This window comes from Ahaetulla prasina, chromosome 1, assembly GCF_028640845.1.
Source record: "Ahaetulla prasina isolate Xishuangbanna chromosome 1, ASM2864084v1, whole genome shotgun sequence".
In the NCBI taxonomy this organism is placed as follows: Eukaryota; Metazoa; Chordata; class Lepidosauria; order Squamata; family Colubridae; genus Ahaetulla; species Ahaetulla prasina.
Window position 1 is genome coordinate 304,513,395 of NC_080539.1, and position 17,099 is coordinate 304,530,493.

Here is a 17,099-nt window from a genome sequence, read left to right on the forward strand (position 1 = left end):
TACTGCTGAGAAAAAAAGGAATTTATCTCACATGTGGAAAAGAGATTTACTAACTGAACCTATCCAAAATGATCCTGTCTACAAGATGATTTAAAAAGATCTGCTTAGGTCCTGGGGTCCATGGAGCACAAAGCAAGATTTCTCCATGGTGGCCCCGATGGAGGGGGTGTCATTTGGAATATGCCCTCCCCCTCCCAGAAAGGCTTAGTTCCTTTTCTTTTGGCATTCAGGATGGCACAGAAAGTTCTTCTTGCAGAAAAACATTTGATACAACGCCGATGGCAACAAAATGAAATTCAGTGTAGAGAAAAGTAAAGTCTTACACTTAGGCAAGAAAAACCAAAAGCATACATAGACTGGGTGAAACCAGGCTTAACAGCAGTAACTGTGAAAAGGATCTTGGAGCCTTAGTAGACAACCAGTTAAATATCAGCCAGCAGTGTGCGGCAGCAGCCAAAAAAGCCAATGCAATCCTAAATTGGATTAACATAGGGATACAATCAAGATCAAGTGAAGTACTAATAGCACTCTATAAAGCCTTAGTAACAGCATACCTAGAGTACTGCATCCAGTGTTGGTCACCACACTATAAAAAGGATGTTGAGACTCTAGAAAAAGCGCAGAGAAGAGAAACCAGGATGATTAGGGAACTGGAAACTAAAACATATGAAGAACGGTTACAGGAACTGGGCGTGGCTAGTCTACTGAAGATGTCGTGTCCCACTCCTCCGCTGACGGCTGGGTCAGGGAAATCCGAATCAGGCTTGCCTCTGCAGCTCTGCCCAAAGTCCTAGCAAAGTCCTCAGAGCAGGCAGTAAGTGACTTCAGCAAGATAAGTTCGACTTTTGCCTGACTCAGAGACTGCCAGAAAGTAGATCCTTTATATAGGCCATGGGGTGTGGCTCCATGACTCAGCACTCATTAAGGCCTGCCCCTCCCTTCCTTCTGTTGCCTCCGCCTCTCCAATCTTCTGATGCGAGGATTACTCCAATCAGCTGTTGTTGGGAGTAAACCCTCCTCAGGCTCACCTGCTGTGGAGGAGGGGGAGGGGTCTAGCTGCTCCGTTTGCCTGGGCATGGAGTCAGGGCTGGGGCAGGGAGATGCTCCTTCTTCTGCAGTTTGTGTGGGCATGGAGCCAGGACTTGGGCCGGGAGGCATACATTCCTCAGTGTTCGGGAGCAGGTAAGAAGGCCCCGGCTGCTCTGAGGGCGGGCAAGACACAACAGAAGAGAAGGACCAGGGGAGACATGATAGCAGTGTTCCAATGTTTGAGGGGCTGCCAGAGAGGAAGGGGTCAAGCTATCTTCCAAGGCACCCGAAGGCCAGACAAGGAATAATGGATGGAAACCGATCAAGGAGAGATTCAATCTAGAAATAAGGAGAAATTTTCTGACAATCAACCATTGGAACAACTTGCCTTCGGACGTTATGGGAGCTTCATTACTGGAGGCTTTCAAGAAAAGATTGGACTGCCATTTGTTAGAAATGGTGTACGGTCTCCTGCTTGGGCTGGGGGTTGGACTAGATGATATACAAGGTCCCTTCCAACTCTGTTAATCTGTATCTGGGCAACCTTTGCCATTATAGGTTTTTTTCATGGGTAAGGAGGCATTACTGGCAAGCTTGTTCTTTATTAGGAACCTTAGCATTAGTCATTAGTCATGATGGGATCAATGTTTTATGTTTAGTGCGTTTATATTGTGTTCCACCCTTGACTGTTTGAAGAAGGTGAGAAATTTTGTAAAATAAATCAATCAAGGAACCGGAGATATGACATTATATAAAATACGAGGAGTCCTCGACTTACGATCACAATTGAGCCCAAAATTTATGTTGCTAAGTGAGTATTTGTTAAGTGAGTTTTGCCACATTTTACAATGTTTCTTGCCACAGTTGTTAAGTGAATCACTGCAACATTAAGTTAAGAACATGGTTGTTAAGTGAATCTGGTTTCCCCATTGGCTTTGCTTGTCAGAAGGTCACAAAAAGGGATCACGTCGTGACCCCGGGACACTGCAACTGTTATAAATATGAATCAATTGACAAGCGTCCAAATTTTGATCACATGACCATGGGGATGCTGCAACGGTTGTAGGGGTGAAAAATGGTCATAAATCACTTTTTTCAGTGCCGTTGTAACTTTGAATGCTCACTAAATAATCTGTTGAAAGTTCAGGACTATCTTAAAGGGGGAGTGAAAACAGGAGAGGGGAAGAAGCAGAAGTAATGTCATGGAAAAGGAGACAGTTACTGCCTGCAAAGACAACCCAACGAGGACCAAGGAGATGAAGGGGAGAACAGGTTCATTTTTTTAAAAAAGCTCATTCAACCCAAGGAGAAAGAAAAGAGACAGCAGGACTACCAAACTGGAAATTTTTAAGAAAATGTTGGATAACCATCTGTCTGAGGTGGTGTAGGGTTTCCTGCCTGGGCAGGGGGTTGGACTAGAAGGCCTCCAAGGTCCCTTCCAACTCTGTTGTTATTGTTATTATTATTAAAGTCTTGAGAAGGAAGCATAGCCAGCCTGTACTGTCCTCTTCCAAGGACCCACAGTTACTCGGTAGACATTGGGTCCTTCTGATGCTCTTGTTTTATTGGGAGGAGGACAGGTTATGTGTGTACGTGTGTACGTGTCTGTGCATAATCTGTTCTTTCCGCTTCGAAATGGCCCGGTGGTTCTTTACAGAGCCTCAGAGGACCTTGTGAGATAAATCTGTGCAGGCCCTCCTATTCACAGAGGATCCTGCAAAATGTATGACATCAGGTTAGAAGAAATGCAGCTATTACAAAGAAAAATGAAGCTTTGAACCAGAATGGGAGGAAGATTTGGCTTTTGTGGTTTAAGGAGGCCAGAAATTTCAGGGTTGCTCACTCGCTACCGGCCAAGAGCTCATATGAAGCAAGACATTGAAAAATGTTCATCTCAATATCCTCTTGGATCACAATGAACCCCCCTGGGGGGGGGGAGAGAACATTTTAAGACCAAGGAATAAGGTCAGCATTCACTGTACAAGCTGCTTTATTACTTTTATGCTATTAATGTGAAATTTCAGTTGAATGGCACATGTCGCATGGTTCTTGGTCTGTGGTCTGTGGTCTGTGGCTTTATCACTGCTGGCATGGACAATTAAAACACAAGATAGGGAATCCTGTCCAGATCGATGGTCCTTGCCTAAAGCTGAAATACACAGATTCTTCCTGGGTTATTTAACACAGGGGTCTCCAATCTTGGTAACTTTAAGCCTGGAGGACTTCAACTCCTGCCCCAGCCAGCTTTGCTGGCTGGGGAATTCTGGGAGTTGAAGTCTGCCAGGCTTAAAGTTGCCAAGGTTGGAGACCCCCTGATTTAACACATTTTGACTTTAGAAAAAATATTAGGATTTATAACCAAGTGAATACAAACATGCGATAAATTATTAAACTAAAATCTCATAAAGACATGTCACATGGACCTTGATAATTCACAGCAAGGTTAGAGGTCTCTGTCATCATTAATCCTCATTACCATTTTCTAAGTAGAGACAAGAAAAGGCAAGAAGGTGAGGTACCCACCTGGCAACCAAAAGAAAGGACAAGCCCCATAACATTCAGAACAACAAAGATTCTAAGGGCACCAGAGATTTTCATCTGTTCTGCCAACTTTCTACACCTCCTCCCGCCGATGTTCATTTAAAACACTAATCTTTTAACTCAGCAGAGGAAGAGATGCATTATGCAGCAATTACAGCGGACTAAAATTGCATTTAAATTACAGGTTCAATTTTGAGTCAAGTCTCAGGCTGGCTGTCCTGAGAGAACATGCCACGCAAAGTGCTATTCTCCAAGCCAACGTTACAGGACCTGGAAACCCACTCTGGTGTTAGGCACCTTGCAATTTTTGAATTCTGAAAGAGAAATCTAACTTGCAAAGTTAAATTTATTGGGATGGGGGTTTCTGTTTTGGAACAAATCAATTCAGCATTTATCAAACAGATAAAGAAAGGGAAATTTAAAAAGACATTCAGAAGCAAATTACTAGATTTTGATGTGGTCCTCCTGTGAGATTTGAGCCTTTAATTCTTGCCAACAAGGGTCCAACAATGTTAACAGCTAAATGAATGCGGATTTCCCAACAACTCTGCTGCAAAAATAATGCTTCTTACAAAGTTTGGCACTGAGCCAAGAGAGTTGAATCTCAGGCCTGCCTTGTACTGGCAGTTTTTAATAAAAGTTGAGTCAACTAATGGGATATCTGGAGTGGAACAGAGCAGAAGTAAGACATATGCAAGAACCATAAGGAAGACATCCATGTGTTGTCAAGAATACTTTGCACTGCTCCAGTCAGCAAAAAGCATATTACTCCAAGAACAAGCAATCCAGCAAATTTTATTCACCACTGCAGAGGAAGGCTGCAGAAAAAAAAACCCATAGTCAGTGTAACAACAGTGCCAAGGAGATTTCTGCACCCTGCCAAGAAGGTATAAATTTCTTGTGAATATGACAAAACAAACTGATCCTGCAATTCAATTAGGGCAGCAAACTCTTTGTCTTTTTATGCCTTGGCAGTGGCTATGCCCCCAGCAACATAAAACAGCCCACCATAATGGACAAGTAACTATTTAGCCAAATCACATTGCAGAGTTTATGAACCATGATCCCTTTATCCAAATTTAGAAAGTTGATTTATGTATTTGTTAGACTTACATTTTGGCATTGCCAGTTAGGGAGAATTTAATATTATTATAATGGGAGATTATGAAGAAACTAGTTTTGTTTCTGCTCGTCACCAAGACAAATAAGACTCTTCTAAAAAGTTCAGAGAAATTTCCTTTTTCTCAGCTTCATATGTTTTTCTGAGAATGCCAAAGATGCCTAAAGATTCCTGCAGTTTCTCAGGCTTCATTAAAATGTCCTTAGTTGGCACAGGATATTGGATAACATCTTCCCAAATAATTTCCTTATCAAGTGGAAACAGAAACGATTTCTGCTTTTAGAGACCGTGGGCATGACAAACAAGTTCATCTGGCTGGAGAAAATAAAAATACCATTATTTCTTTCAAGCTGCAACCCTGAGGTCTAATCAGTGGTGGGATTCAGCCAGTTCGCACCACTTCGGGAGAACCGGTTGTTAACTTTCTGAGCAGTTTGGCAAACTGGTTGTTGGAAGAAATTATTAGGGCAGAGAACCGGTTGTTAAATTACTTGAATCCCACCACTGGGTCTAATCCTCCAAAGCTTTGGGTGTGGCTCTCAGAGCCCCTCCAAAAGTTGCTACTGAGTTAAAATTTTCACTTGCCCAAAGTGGAGGCTTATTAAATACATGGGAGTAATCCTATTAACTAGATTTTGTCCCTCCCAGTTAAAGTCAACTAATTCTGATTTTTCTTGTTCCCACGCCTGGCACACACTTACCAAAGACTTGTGGTGCTTTAAATCCAATTCAACCATTGTTCTCTCACAGCTTACAATAATAACTGAGCGATTTCACTGCCCATTAAATGCATGTTCTCCATTTTTACTGACTTTTATTAACGTTCTTTTAAAATCCATTCTGAGCTCTGCTATTGTGCTATTAAGTATACATAATCATAGTGCATTTTTTTAATGGAGAATGAAATGTACATTTCTAAAATCATCGTGCATGTAGTCAAAAACAGCCTTCCTGGTCTTAAGACATGGCTGCTGAAGCTACCTGGGGATAGCAAGTGTCATTGTAGCATTTTATTGGACAAACAGTAAAGAGCAATTTATAGCTACCTGTAGAACACAGAGAATGTAGCATGGCAGCTACATAAAGCCACCATTCTGCAGCAAAATCAAGATCATGTAAGCCACCCAGAGTCATCTTGTGATGAGATGGGTGGTACATAAATTTAATAAATAAATAATAACCCCAACCTTACCACCACACAAAAAGTCAACCACAAGGGACATTAAGTATCTCTTCAAAGCAATGCTAATTTCTTAACATCTTATATTTGGAAGGGGGTGTCAACCTTTCAAGCTGGGTCCAGTTCAGATTCCACAAGAAGATTGAGATAGGTTGCATTAACAGAATATTGCAAATTTTCTGATATTTTCTTTCCTCTCCCTCTTATACCCACTGAGTTAAGGAGGAACCACCTTGTGTCTCTTTCCAATATGATTTTCCCAGGGCTCAAGGAATGCTTCTGCTCCTTTTATTTTCTGAATATTTTGGTCAATATCATCTCCACAGCTCTTTTTGGGAGGTAGAGAGGAGGGAGGGAAAGAGATGACTCCAGCAGGCAACTTCTGTGATTTTGTGTTGTCACCTAGCCCCTCTTTTGATTTAATTTTGCTGCAGGATTCTGGCCCATTTGCCCAGCAAATATCCATCTGTACCTAATTATTTTCATTTTTACTGGCCAAGAAGTCTAAACTTTCACCACTGACTCCAAATCCCAAAATTCAAGACTTTTATACTAGCTCAAATTTTGACGAGGCACACCAGACTTTAAGAACTGACTACAATAACACAGTAAATAAAATGTAATCTTCAACCCACAGTAACCTGGGATGAACAGCCTTCCCCAATTCAATGCCTTCCAGTTACACTAGGCCAGCGGTTCTCAACCTGTGGGTCGGGACCCCGTTGGGGGTCGAATGACGATTTGCCAGGGGTCGCCTAAGACCATCGTAAATATGGGAAGTATACTTGCGAGTCGAAGAATCGCGCTCCAATGGTTGACTCCACAAGCCAGCTGCAGGCTCTTCAAATTGCTAGCCGAATTCGGCTTCAGGCACGATGAATTAAAAAAGAGAGAAATCTTTGCTCTGATGTCTCACTCTCAAGCCAGCTGCAATCACTCCCAATCGCTAGCCTAATCTGGCTTCAGGCGCGATAAACTTAATAGGGGAAGAGTCTCCACTTTAATGCCTCCGTCCTCAAGGCAATCACAAGCAGTTCAGATCGCTATGTCTGACTTCAGGCGTGATAAATTCAAAATGAAAATAATTTTATGGTTGGGGTCGCCACATCGTGGGGAATTGTATTAAAGGGGTCGCAGCATTATAAAGGTTGAGAATCACTGCACTAGGCTAATACAACTCTCATCACCTCCAACTACGTGGCTAATCCAGCATTTAGAAGTATATCCAGATATCACCATACTGGCCTCCCATCTTAGTGTTAACCCCTTTCTTATATGCAATTATGCATCCTACACATTTTACAGCCTCTTTTCTGAAGGAAAACATCTCTTCTAATTTATCAGAATCTGAACGAACGGTAGACTTGCTCGGGGACAAAAGTTGCTTTCAAGGATAGCACAACCAAGCAATGAGAAGAATTATTGCTGTTCTTCCCTCTTCTATAGATTCACTGTGCCCAAACCAACAGCCTTCTAAGACTGGCTTCAATTTCTTTTCTTCTTGTTTGAAATTCATTAGAACCACCCAGTGACATTAGCAAAATGAAATGTTAAAACAAGGTAAATATTCATTGCACTCCTCAATCGCTGCAGTTTGAAATTGCACGACTGCCTGGCCCATGTCAGCTTTCCCAAAATGCTTGCTTACAGTTTCTAATTTGGATCTCCGCCCTTCGCTCCACTTAAGCCATTTCACTTTGTTTACACAGAGAGATAGAATATGCTAGGCCCATGCAAGGAAGAGAGACTGGCTCCAAGAAATGAGTACGGGCCCTTTTTCTAAGTCCGTCTTTCGAGAACAGCATTCTGCCATCTTTTGCTGAGGTGGGGAATGGAAATTATTATTTATTTATTTTGCAGTGGGACTATACTACTCGTATTATTAGTAAAATCAGAGCAGAGGTGGGTTTCAGCAGGTTCTGACTATTTCTGCAGAACCATTTCTGTAGTGGAAATTTTGAGTAGTTCAGAGAACCGGTAGTAAAAATTCTGACTGGCCCTGCCCCCATCTATTTTCTGCCTCCCGAGTCCCAGCTGACTGGGATGAAATGGGGATTTTGCAGTATCCTTCCCCTGGATTGGGGAGGGAATAGAGATTTTATAGTATCCTTCCCATGCCACACCCACCAAGCTACATTCACCAAGCCATGCCATGCTCACCAAGCCACGCCCATAGAACCAATAGTAAAAACATTTGAAACGCACCACTGAATCAGAGCAATAGCTACAGTATTAAGATTGGGCTAGTAGGCAATTGAGAACACAGCAATAACATCACCAAAGGTACTGAAACCAAAATATGAGGCTTTTTTGTCACTTTTATTATATTTCTTTTTTAAAGGGGAAAAAAAGATATATTAAACCTGGCAAGGTTTATTGCACTGGTTTTCTTTCTTTGGGGGTAAAATAGATTAGATTAAAATTTGTGCTGCTGAATTTCCACTTTCAGGATTGGGTCTGGGGAAAACTCCTGCCATCACAAAAAGAAAATGGGGCTGGGGACAAGGATGATGTGGTCCAAGAACATTGGAGCTAATAATTTGAATCCATTGTTTCAAACTGTTGTTTTGATCTCTGTGAATATATGTATAAAGCTTAACTGAAAATTATGTCAAATCCAGTGGTGATTAGTCACCATTTAAAACATCTTCATTGGCTTCCAGGAAAACCCAAAGCACATTGCCTACTAATACTTGCTTCCAGAATATGATGGAAGGGTTCCACTCACTGAATTTATCCACCAATTAGGTAATTATTTGGCCCATATAAGAAATACTTGGAAGAATAATCTAATCCCAGGATTAATATTACAACACAGAACAACTATTCATGCAAGAGGAACTTTGGCTCATAAATCTTCATATCACACAGCTATTTCCAATTCTAAAAGGGCAACTCCAGCTTCATGAGGAATTCAGATTCACATTTTTCTGACTTTTGTTTAACCTTCTAGTTAACAACAAAAAAAAAATCCTTAGCAGAAAACAAGAAGAGGAACCTCAAAAATAGCAATACAATAATAATAGCACTTAGACTTATATACCGCTCCATAGTGCTTTAAGACTTGTTTACAGACTCAACATATTGCCCCCAACAATCTGGGTTCTCATTTTACTGAACTCGGAAGGATGGAAGGCTGAGTCCAGGCTGAGGGCAAAGTTTGCTTGCAATATTGCCTTCTAACCACTGTGCCACCGAAGAAAGATAATCAACGCAGTAAATCTTACCAGATTTAATATACCTCTTTTCCTTTAAAAAAAAAAATCTCAGAAAAATGACCAAAAAAAAAGATTTCATTACTGATGACAGATGAAGAATATAAGAGTGTTATTCCCTCTAGCAATAATTTACGTTAACATTGCTTATGCATCATAATTGGAATGAATTTAGGAGAACATTTCCAAAAGTCTCACTCTACTACATGACACGTTTGGCAGACTTTATCTCTAAGCAGTCTTGCAGTCATTTAAATAGTGCCTTTAACAACTTACCCAGCTGGATAAGCAATGAGACCATTCTTAGGATCACAGGCCAATCCTCTACCTCCAGAGACAGTGATTCCCAGTACTTTTTCTAAAGTCACCTAGTTAAAAAACAAAAAACAAAAGATGATGAATATATAGCTTTGACATCCTGTACAACTGCATGTGCTATCCCCATTTGATGCATCAGTTTACTCAGTGTATTATTTCTCTCATGGAGATCAGATGAAATTCAAAAATCTGTTTTAAAAAGCTATCCAATATTTGAACATGAGGACGGCAAGAGTGTTCTTTTTTTTTTTTAAAGGAAACTTCTCCATAGCAACTGAAAAGAAGCTATTTTGAAAAGTGCTTCCAAAAGTGAAACCAGCAAGGAGATAATCAGCTGAAAGCCTGAGCAGAAGCATAGGCCGCCCTTGTCCCTGCCAAGATCTTTTCAAATGTCTCTGGAACCATATTCCAGAGATATTTGTAAAACTCTTTCAGCAACCCTGAATGGGATTCTTAGAGGAAATCCCTCTCCAGAGCTTTCCAGAAGACAAGGACAGGTTTCAAATATTATTAAGAGGAAAACATGCTCTCAACTTTTAAAACATTAGGGGTTGGACATTCCTTCAATACATTCCATTTAACCTGAAACTAAGTAAGATTTTTCTTTGTAAATATATTATGAATATATTACCAATTTAAGGTATTCTTGTGGCAATTCCAGAATGGTTAAGCCAATCAACATCCCAAATATTAAGAAAAGATTTGAATTTAACAGAATAACAGAGTTGGAAGGGATCTTAGAGGTCTTCTAGTCCAACCCCCTGCTCAAGCAGGAAATCCTTCCTATACCAGTTGTCCAGTCTTTTTTGAAAACCTCCAGTGTTGGAGCACCCAGAGCTTGTTCTTGAATGGATGGACCAATCTGCTTGTTTTCCCTGCAATCTTAATGAGCTATTCTGCTTTCTGACTTCTACCTATTAAAAAGTAGCAACGTAGCTGAAGAATAGGTACTATTTCATAGAAAATCCAAAAAAAACCCAAAAACCCACCCTACACATCAAAAGAAGCATACTGGTGATTACACTTGATAGAGTTCTTTGCAAAGTATTTTGGTATGACTGACACACACTCAAAACATTAAAGCAGCCATATCTTGATTTGATGTCTCCATCTTTAGCTGTGTGTACTTTTGGTATGGAAACTTTACTATAACTGGTCGTCCCAGCTGAACTGCTATCTGGGTTTACACCAGTGGTGGGTTGCCCCCGGTTCGGACCGGTTCTATAGAACCGGCAGTAAAACCGGTGGGAGACTCCGCCCACTGACCCGAACATCATCAAAAGTGATCTGCGCATGCGCAGAAGTGCGCGGGCACGATGCAAACAGGTAGTAAAGGTAAGCAGAACCCACCCTGATTTACACACACATGGCAAACAACCAGGGGAGCTAGGTAAAGCAATCCTGTGACTGTCTCTAAAGGTGCAACTACTTTAAATCTTTGAGTAATGTTTTCTTCTTCCAACACACAGCTTCTTTCAAATGCACTGCGAGCCCTTTCACTGGAATTCTCTTAACTCGTGTGGATCTACAAGTGGAAATCTACCCTCAGAGTAACATCACAACATCGGTGCCAATGCTCCATCTGCTCTTTCTACAAATCAGCTGACATTTTGTTTATTTATTGTACAAACATATTGCCAATCCATGACTTTACTGGGCTGAATGTCAACTCTTCTGTTTAAGAGTTAGATTCACTGATGGTATCTTCTGTCCCAGCTCCAAAAAGCCTGCAGGGATCTCTGTTAGCCATCCTTCAGAGACTCTAGACTTCTTGAAAAACTCCCACAAGAACTTTGTTAAGCAGCTTCAGGGCACACCTAAAAAAAATCCTATGGGAGCAGATCACCCATATTTAGTCACAAAGATGATTTGCTAAAACAGGCTTTCTCATTTGTAAGATAATTGTTGCTCTCAGGGATATATCCTAAGTCCTTCTTTCATTAATAGTTCAGCTAGCCAGCTCTAGAACCAAACTAGAAGACTGAGGGTAAAAAAGATTCATAACTATCACTAACTTTCCCACCCCACCCCTTCATACTATTTAGTTCATTTTTTTTTGTACCAGATGCCTTAAAACAAGCATGAAGAAGCCACAAAACAAAACAAAAAAACATTATTTTCAGAAACAAAAATGCTGCCCTTTTGTTTATTTTTTAGCGCATGTTATTTTTCTGGAGAATGCATTCTTATCTATTAGGTAACTGAACACAGGAGAATTTAACTGGACGTTGCTGTTTAAAAATGTTCTCTTTGCTTTTCAAAAAAGCACTACATCATTCACCACTTTTAGCCAAGAAAATATAATGGGTGGGAACTCAGATTTGTTTGACTGAGCTGAAATTACTAAGGTTGCATAAGGTGGGTTGCTCTAAACCAGCTTTTCTCAACAAGGGTTCTTCAAGAGATTGGAATTGGGGGCGGGGGGGGGGACATCATTTTTGGAACTGAAAGAGTTGATATCCTTTGTGGGGGAAAAGGGCACCAAACAAAGAGTAGGCTAGGAAATTGGCCAAAATAAAAGATCCGCACACAAAAAGATATTATCTACTCAAAAGAGCACTGACAGTTATTGTTGGATAATCTACAACTTACTGACTACAATAACATACAGTGACCTGCAGATTTAATAATTTTATGCATTATTTTCAAGGCTTCCCTCCAGGGTAAAAAGATTGGAAAAAGTTGCTGTAATTGATGTGCTGGGACTCACAGCCAGTAGGCTGCCCAGCCCAACTCAGGAACTTTAAAATGAATGTGTTGCAAAAGTTTCAGATATTTCCCCAAGGTATAGAATAGATCAGGAGATGATGCTGATACTGAAAATTTAGTTTCTAAATTTCTAAATCTGTTTTGTTCTTATCCATGCCTTCCATGGACTTGCTGCTAAATGAAAAAAAATAGACAAAGATATAAATTCTAAAAGAAAAACAAACTAGAACAGGACCCGATTGACGGCTGCAAAAACTACATCCAGTAAAACAAGAAAACATGAGTTTTCTTCTCAGATAGTTTCTCTACTACACAAGGAAAAAGTAATTCCTACATATTTAAAGATATAATAAATGGGAGTATTCTATGTCAGCGGTCACCAACTGGTGGTCCATGGACCACTTGTGGTCCACGAGAAAATTTTGGTGGTCCATAGAAAAATTATTTGCATGTTTTATATTGCACTAAATCGGGGTCCTCAAACTACGGACCCTTGGGCCGGATACACGCCATGTGTTATATTCGGGAAGTAACGAGGCTGGAGACCAGGGTAGTGACAACAGCTCTTTAATATATGGTGAACCCAGCAACCTGGCTGGGGAAAAACAACCCTTTATATACTGTTTAACCGGCGGCTTCAACCAATCAGCAACGTGCTAGTTTCCCGCCTAAATATTTAAAGATACATAACACTCCTCCCCTCCCAGAAAACACTTTACCATTATTTACATAATATTTACATGTTATTTTTCGACGTAGTCACGCAAATAACCTGGGCGTCTCCTAATTCTTTCGGACCTGCGCGGTTCAGTCCTGGGTGGTGTTTTGAGCTGGTCGGAGGGGCTTTTTTCTCCTCCCAGCTCTTTCTCTAGGCCATCGGGCCCTGGATTACTGCAGACTCTTTTCTTGGCCATCCGGCCTTGGATTACTTTGAGTTTTCCTGCTGTTTCCATCGGGAACCTGATGGCGTCGCTGGACCTCCGGGACCTCAGCTAAGTCTTGCACCTCCCCCGGGTTATGGTCAGCTGTGGGTTCAAATAAGGAGTGGTCATAATCTGTCTCATTTAGCTCGGGTTGTTCAGCTATTCGTTTCCTTATCTGATCTATGTGGCGCCTCCATACTCGGTTGTCTTGTAACTCGACCAAGTATGACTTTGGACCGGTTGCTTTTATGATTTGCCCTGCGAGCCAACTTGGGCCGTCCCCATAGTTGCGGGCCCACACTCGGTCGCCTATGCCCATTTCTCTCGTTTTCTAGTTCCCCTTGTAACCCTCTGGTGTGTAATGGGGATTCAAGCGGTCAAGTGGGCACGGAGCTTCCGTCCATCAATAATTCGGCTGGGCTTCTGCCTGTAGCAGTGCTTGGGGTTCTGTGCTGAGCGGCCAGAAAGAAATCTATCTTTGTTTGCCAGTCACCTGGCTTGAGCCTGGACAATGCCTCCTTAGCGCTCCGGACGGAGCGCTCTGCAAGGCCATTCGGCGCAGGGTGGAAAGGCGCAGAGAGGGCATGTCGGATGCCCTCCTCTGCCAAGTATTCCTCAAACTGGGCTGCCGTGGTGCGGGCCGTTGTCGGACACCAGAGTGTCAGGCAACCCGTGGGTTGCGAATAGGTGGCGCAGGGCTGCGATTACTGCCTCGGCCGTAGTGGATTTCATGAGTATGATCTCCAACCATTTAGAGAATGCGTCGACAACCACTAGGAAGGTTTGGCCGTGGAAAGGGCCAGCAAAATCAATGTGGATTCTTGACCAGGGCCCTTGGGGTTTTCCGATTCCCTGACTGGGGCGGTTGGGGGTAGAGGTCTGGACTCTTGGCAAGCCTGGCATTTCCCTACCCTCTCAGCAATCTCTGAGTCCATGAGTGGCCACCACACATAGCTTCTTGCTAGCCCCTTCATCCTTACGATCCCTGGGTGACCCTCGTGGAGGAGGTCCAATACCTTTCCCCTTAATTTATCCGGGATTACCACACGATCACCCCATAACAGGCACCCCCCTTGAGCCGAGAGCTCATCACGTTTTTACAAATTCCTTAAACGTTAGCCCGGCAGGCCACCCTCTTGTACCCAACCGGTACAGTCCTTAACATAATGTCGGTATGATGCCGAGCCACTTCCTTAGATGTGACTGGGCCAGAGTCAAGAGTCAATAAGTAGGATGGGCGTCCCGGGTGGGGTCTTGATGCCCCTGGTAGTGGGCATCTGCTTAAGCGTCCGCATGCCCACTTCTTTTCCTGGTCGATGCTGCAGCTTGTAGAATAAGCGGCTAAGAAAATAGTCCATCGGGTCAATCGTGGCGAAAGTGCCACAGGCGTTGGTGATCGCCAGCCAGTATTCCTAACAGCGGTCTGTGGTCAGTCACAATTTCAAATCTCGCCCAAAAACATATTCGTGAAATTTTTCACCCTGACACAATTGCTAGCGCTTCCTTATCTAACTGGCTATAGTTCCTCTCTGGGAGGACATCGTTCTAGAGTAGAAGGCTATAGGGGCTTCTGTGCCGTTTGGCAGTCTGTGGCTGAGTACAGCCCCACCCCATAAGGGAGGCATATAAACCAGCACTAGTGGCAATGAGCTATGATACTGGATGAGCAGGCTGTCGCTCGAGAGCAGGTTTTTTACTGCTTCGAAAGCCCTACTTTCCGACTTTCCCCAAGACCAAACAGTATTTTTCCCTAGAAGCTTATGCAGCGGTTCAGCAATGGTCGCTTTGTTTTTAAAAGACCGCGTAAAATTCACTAGCCCAGGAATGCCTGTAGCTCTGTTTTGTTTTGGGCGCTGGAGCCTTTCTGATTGCCTTGACCTTGCTCTCAGTGGGGTGAATTCCTTTCTTGTCTATTCGGTAGCCCAAGAATTCGATGGATTCTACCCTATCTGGCATTTGTTCACTTTAACCTTTAGTCCGGCTGACGGAAAATGCCCAGAACTTTTCTCAAACGCTCCCCAATTCCTCTCGTTTTCTGATATCAATACATCATCAGTAGGAACTACCCTGGGAGCCCTTGCAGAAGTCGTTCCATCAAATTTTGGAACAGCCCTGGTGCCACACTCACCCCAAATTGTAATCGGGTACACTTGAAGGCCCCCTGTGAGTTACAATCGTTTGGGCTTCGCTGTGTTGGCGTCTACGGGCAGTTGTTGGTAGGCTTGAGCCAAGTCTAACTTTGCAAAGACTTGCCCTTGCCCCAAGAGTGCAGCAAGTGTTGCACCACGGGAACTGGGTAAGCGCTTTTCTGTAAGGCTTTGTTTAGCGTCGCCTTGTAGTCAGCGCAGATTCTGATTGACCCATCTGGTTTTACTGGGGTGACGATTGGCGTCTCCCACTTTGCGTGATCGACTGGCACCAAAATCCCCTGATTTATGAGCTTATCTAGCTCCTTGTCAATTTTTGGTTTAAGGGCAAAGGACTCTCCTTGCCTTTAACCTAATAGCTACCTGGGGTCTAAGTTGAAGGAAATAGGGGTCCCCTTGTACTTGCCCAGGCAGTCCTTGAAGACATCTTGAACTCGTTCATGAGTATGTCTTTCAGGTTACAGTCACTTCTGTAGATGCCAGTCACTCCCATGCCCAGTGCACGAAACCAGTCTAGTCCCAACAGCTATTCTGCTTTCTGACTTCTACCTATTAAAAAGTAGCAACGTAGCTGAAGAATAGGTACTATTTCATAGAAAATCCAAAAAAAACCCAAAAACCCACCCTACACATCAAAAGAAGCATACTGGTGATTACACTTGATAGAGTTCTTTGCCAAGTATTTTGGTATGACTGACACACACTCAAAACATTAAAGCAGCCATATCTTGATTTGATGTCTCCATCTTTAGCTGTGTGTACTTTTGGTATGGAAACTTTACTATAACTGGTCGTCCCAGCTGAAGTGCTATCTGGGTTTACACCAGTGGTGGGTTGCCCCCGGTTCGGACCGGTTCTATAGAACCGGCAGTAAAACCGGTGGGAGGTTCCGCCCACTGACCCGAACATCATCAAAAGTGATCTGCGCATGCGCAGAAGCGCGCGGGCACCATGCAAACAGATAGTAAAGGTAAGCAGAACCCACCGTGGTTTACACACACATGGCAAACAACCGGGGGAGCTAGGTAAAGCAATCATGTGATTGTCTCTAAAGGTGCAACTACTTTAAATCTTTGACTAATGCTTTCTTCTTCCAACACACAGCTTCTTTCAAATGCACTGCGAGCCCTTTCACTGGAATTCTCTTAACTCGTGTGGATCTACAAGTGGAAATCTACCCTCAGAGTAACATCAGAACATCGGTGCCAATGCTCCATCTGCTCTTTCTACAAATCAGCTGACATTTTTGTTTATTTATTGTACAAACATATTGCCAATCCATGACTTTACTGGGCTGAATGTCAACTCTTCTGTTTAAGAGTTAGATTCACTGATGGTATCTTCTGTCCCAGCTCCAAAAAGCCTGCAGGGATCTCTGTTAGCCATCCTTCAGAGACTCTAGACTTCTTGAAAAGCTCCCACAAGAACTTTGTTAAACAGCTTCAGGGCACACCTAAAAAAAATCCTATGGGAGCAGATCACCCATATTTAGTCACAAAGATGATTTGCTAAAACAGGCTTTCTCATTTGTAAGATAATTGTTGCTCTCAGGGATATATCCTAAGTCCTTCTTTCATTAATAGTTCAGCTAGCCAGCTCTAGAACCAAACTAGAAGACTGAGGGTAAAAAAGATTCATAACTATCACTAACTTTCCCACCCCACCCCTTCATACTATTTAGTTCATTTTTTTTTGTACCAGATGCCTTAAAACGAGCATGAAGAAGCCACAAAACAAAACAAAAAAACATTATTTTCAGAAACAAAAATGCTGCCCTTTTGTTTATTTTTTAGCGCATGTTATTTTTCTGGAGAATGCATTCTTATCTATTAGGTAACTGAACACAGGAGAATTTAACTGGACGTTGCTGTTTAAAAATGTTCTCTTTGCTTTTCAAAAAAGCACTACATCATTCAC

The 17,099-nt window shown here is 42.4% G+C and overlaps 1 protein-coding gene across 2 annotated transcripts in view; it reads right to left on the bottom strand.

Moving 5' to 3' along the window:
- Positions 1–17,099, bottom strand: part of MAPKBP1 (mitogen-activated protein kinase binding protein 1) — a 169,383-nt gene that overhangs the window by 102,419 nt on the left and 49,865 nt on the right. For both annotated transcript variants that reach the window (XM_058162031.1, XM_058162033.1), the window contains exon 3: positions 9,362–9,453. In XM_058162031.1, the coding sequence (XP_058018014.1) occupies positions 9,362–9,453 (92 nt within the window). The remainder of the gene's footprint in view (positions 1–9,361; positions 9,454–17,099) is intronic.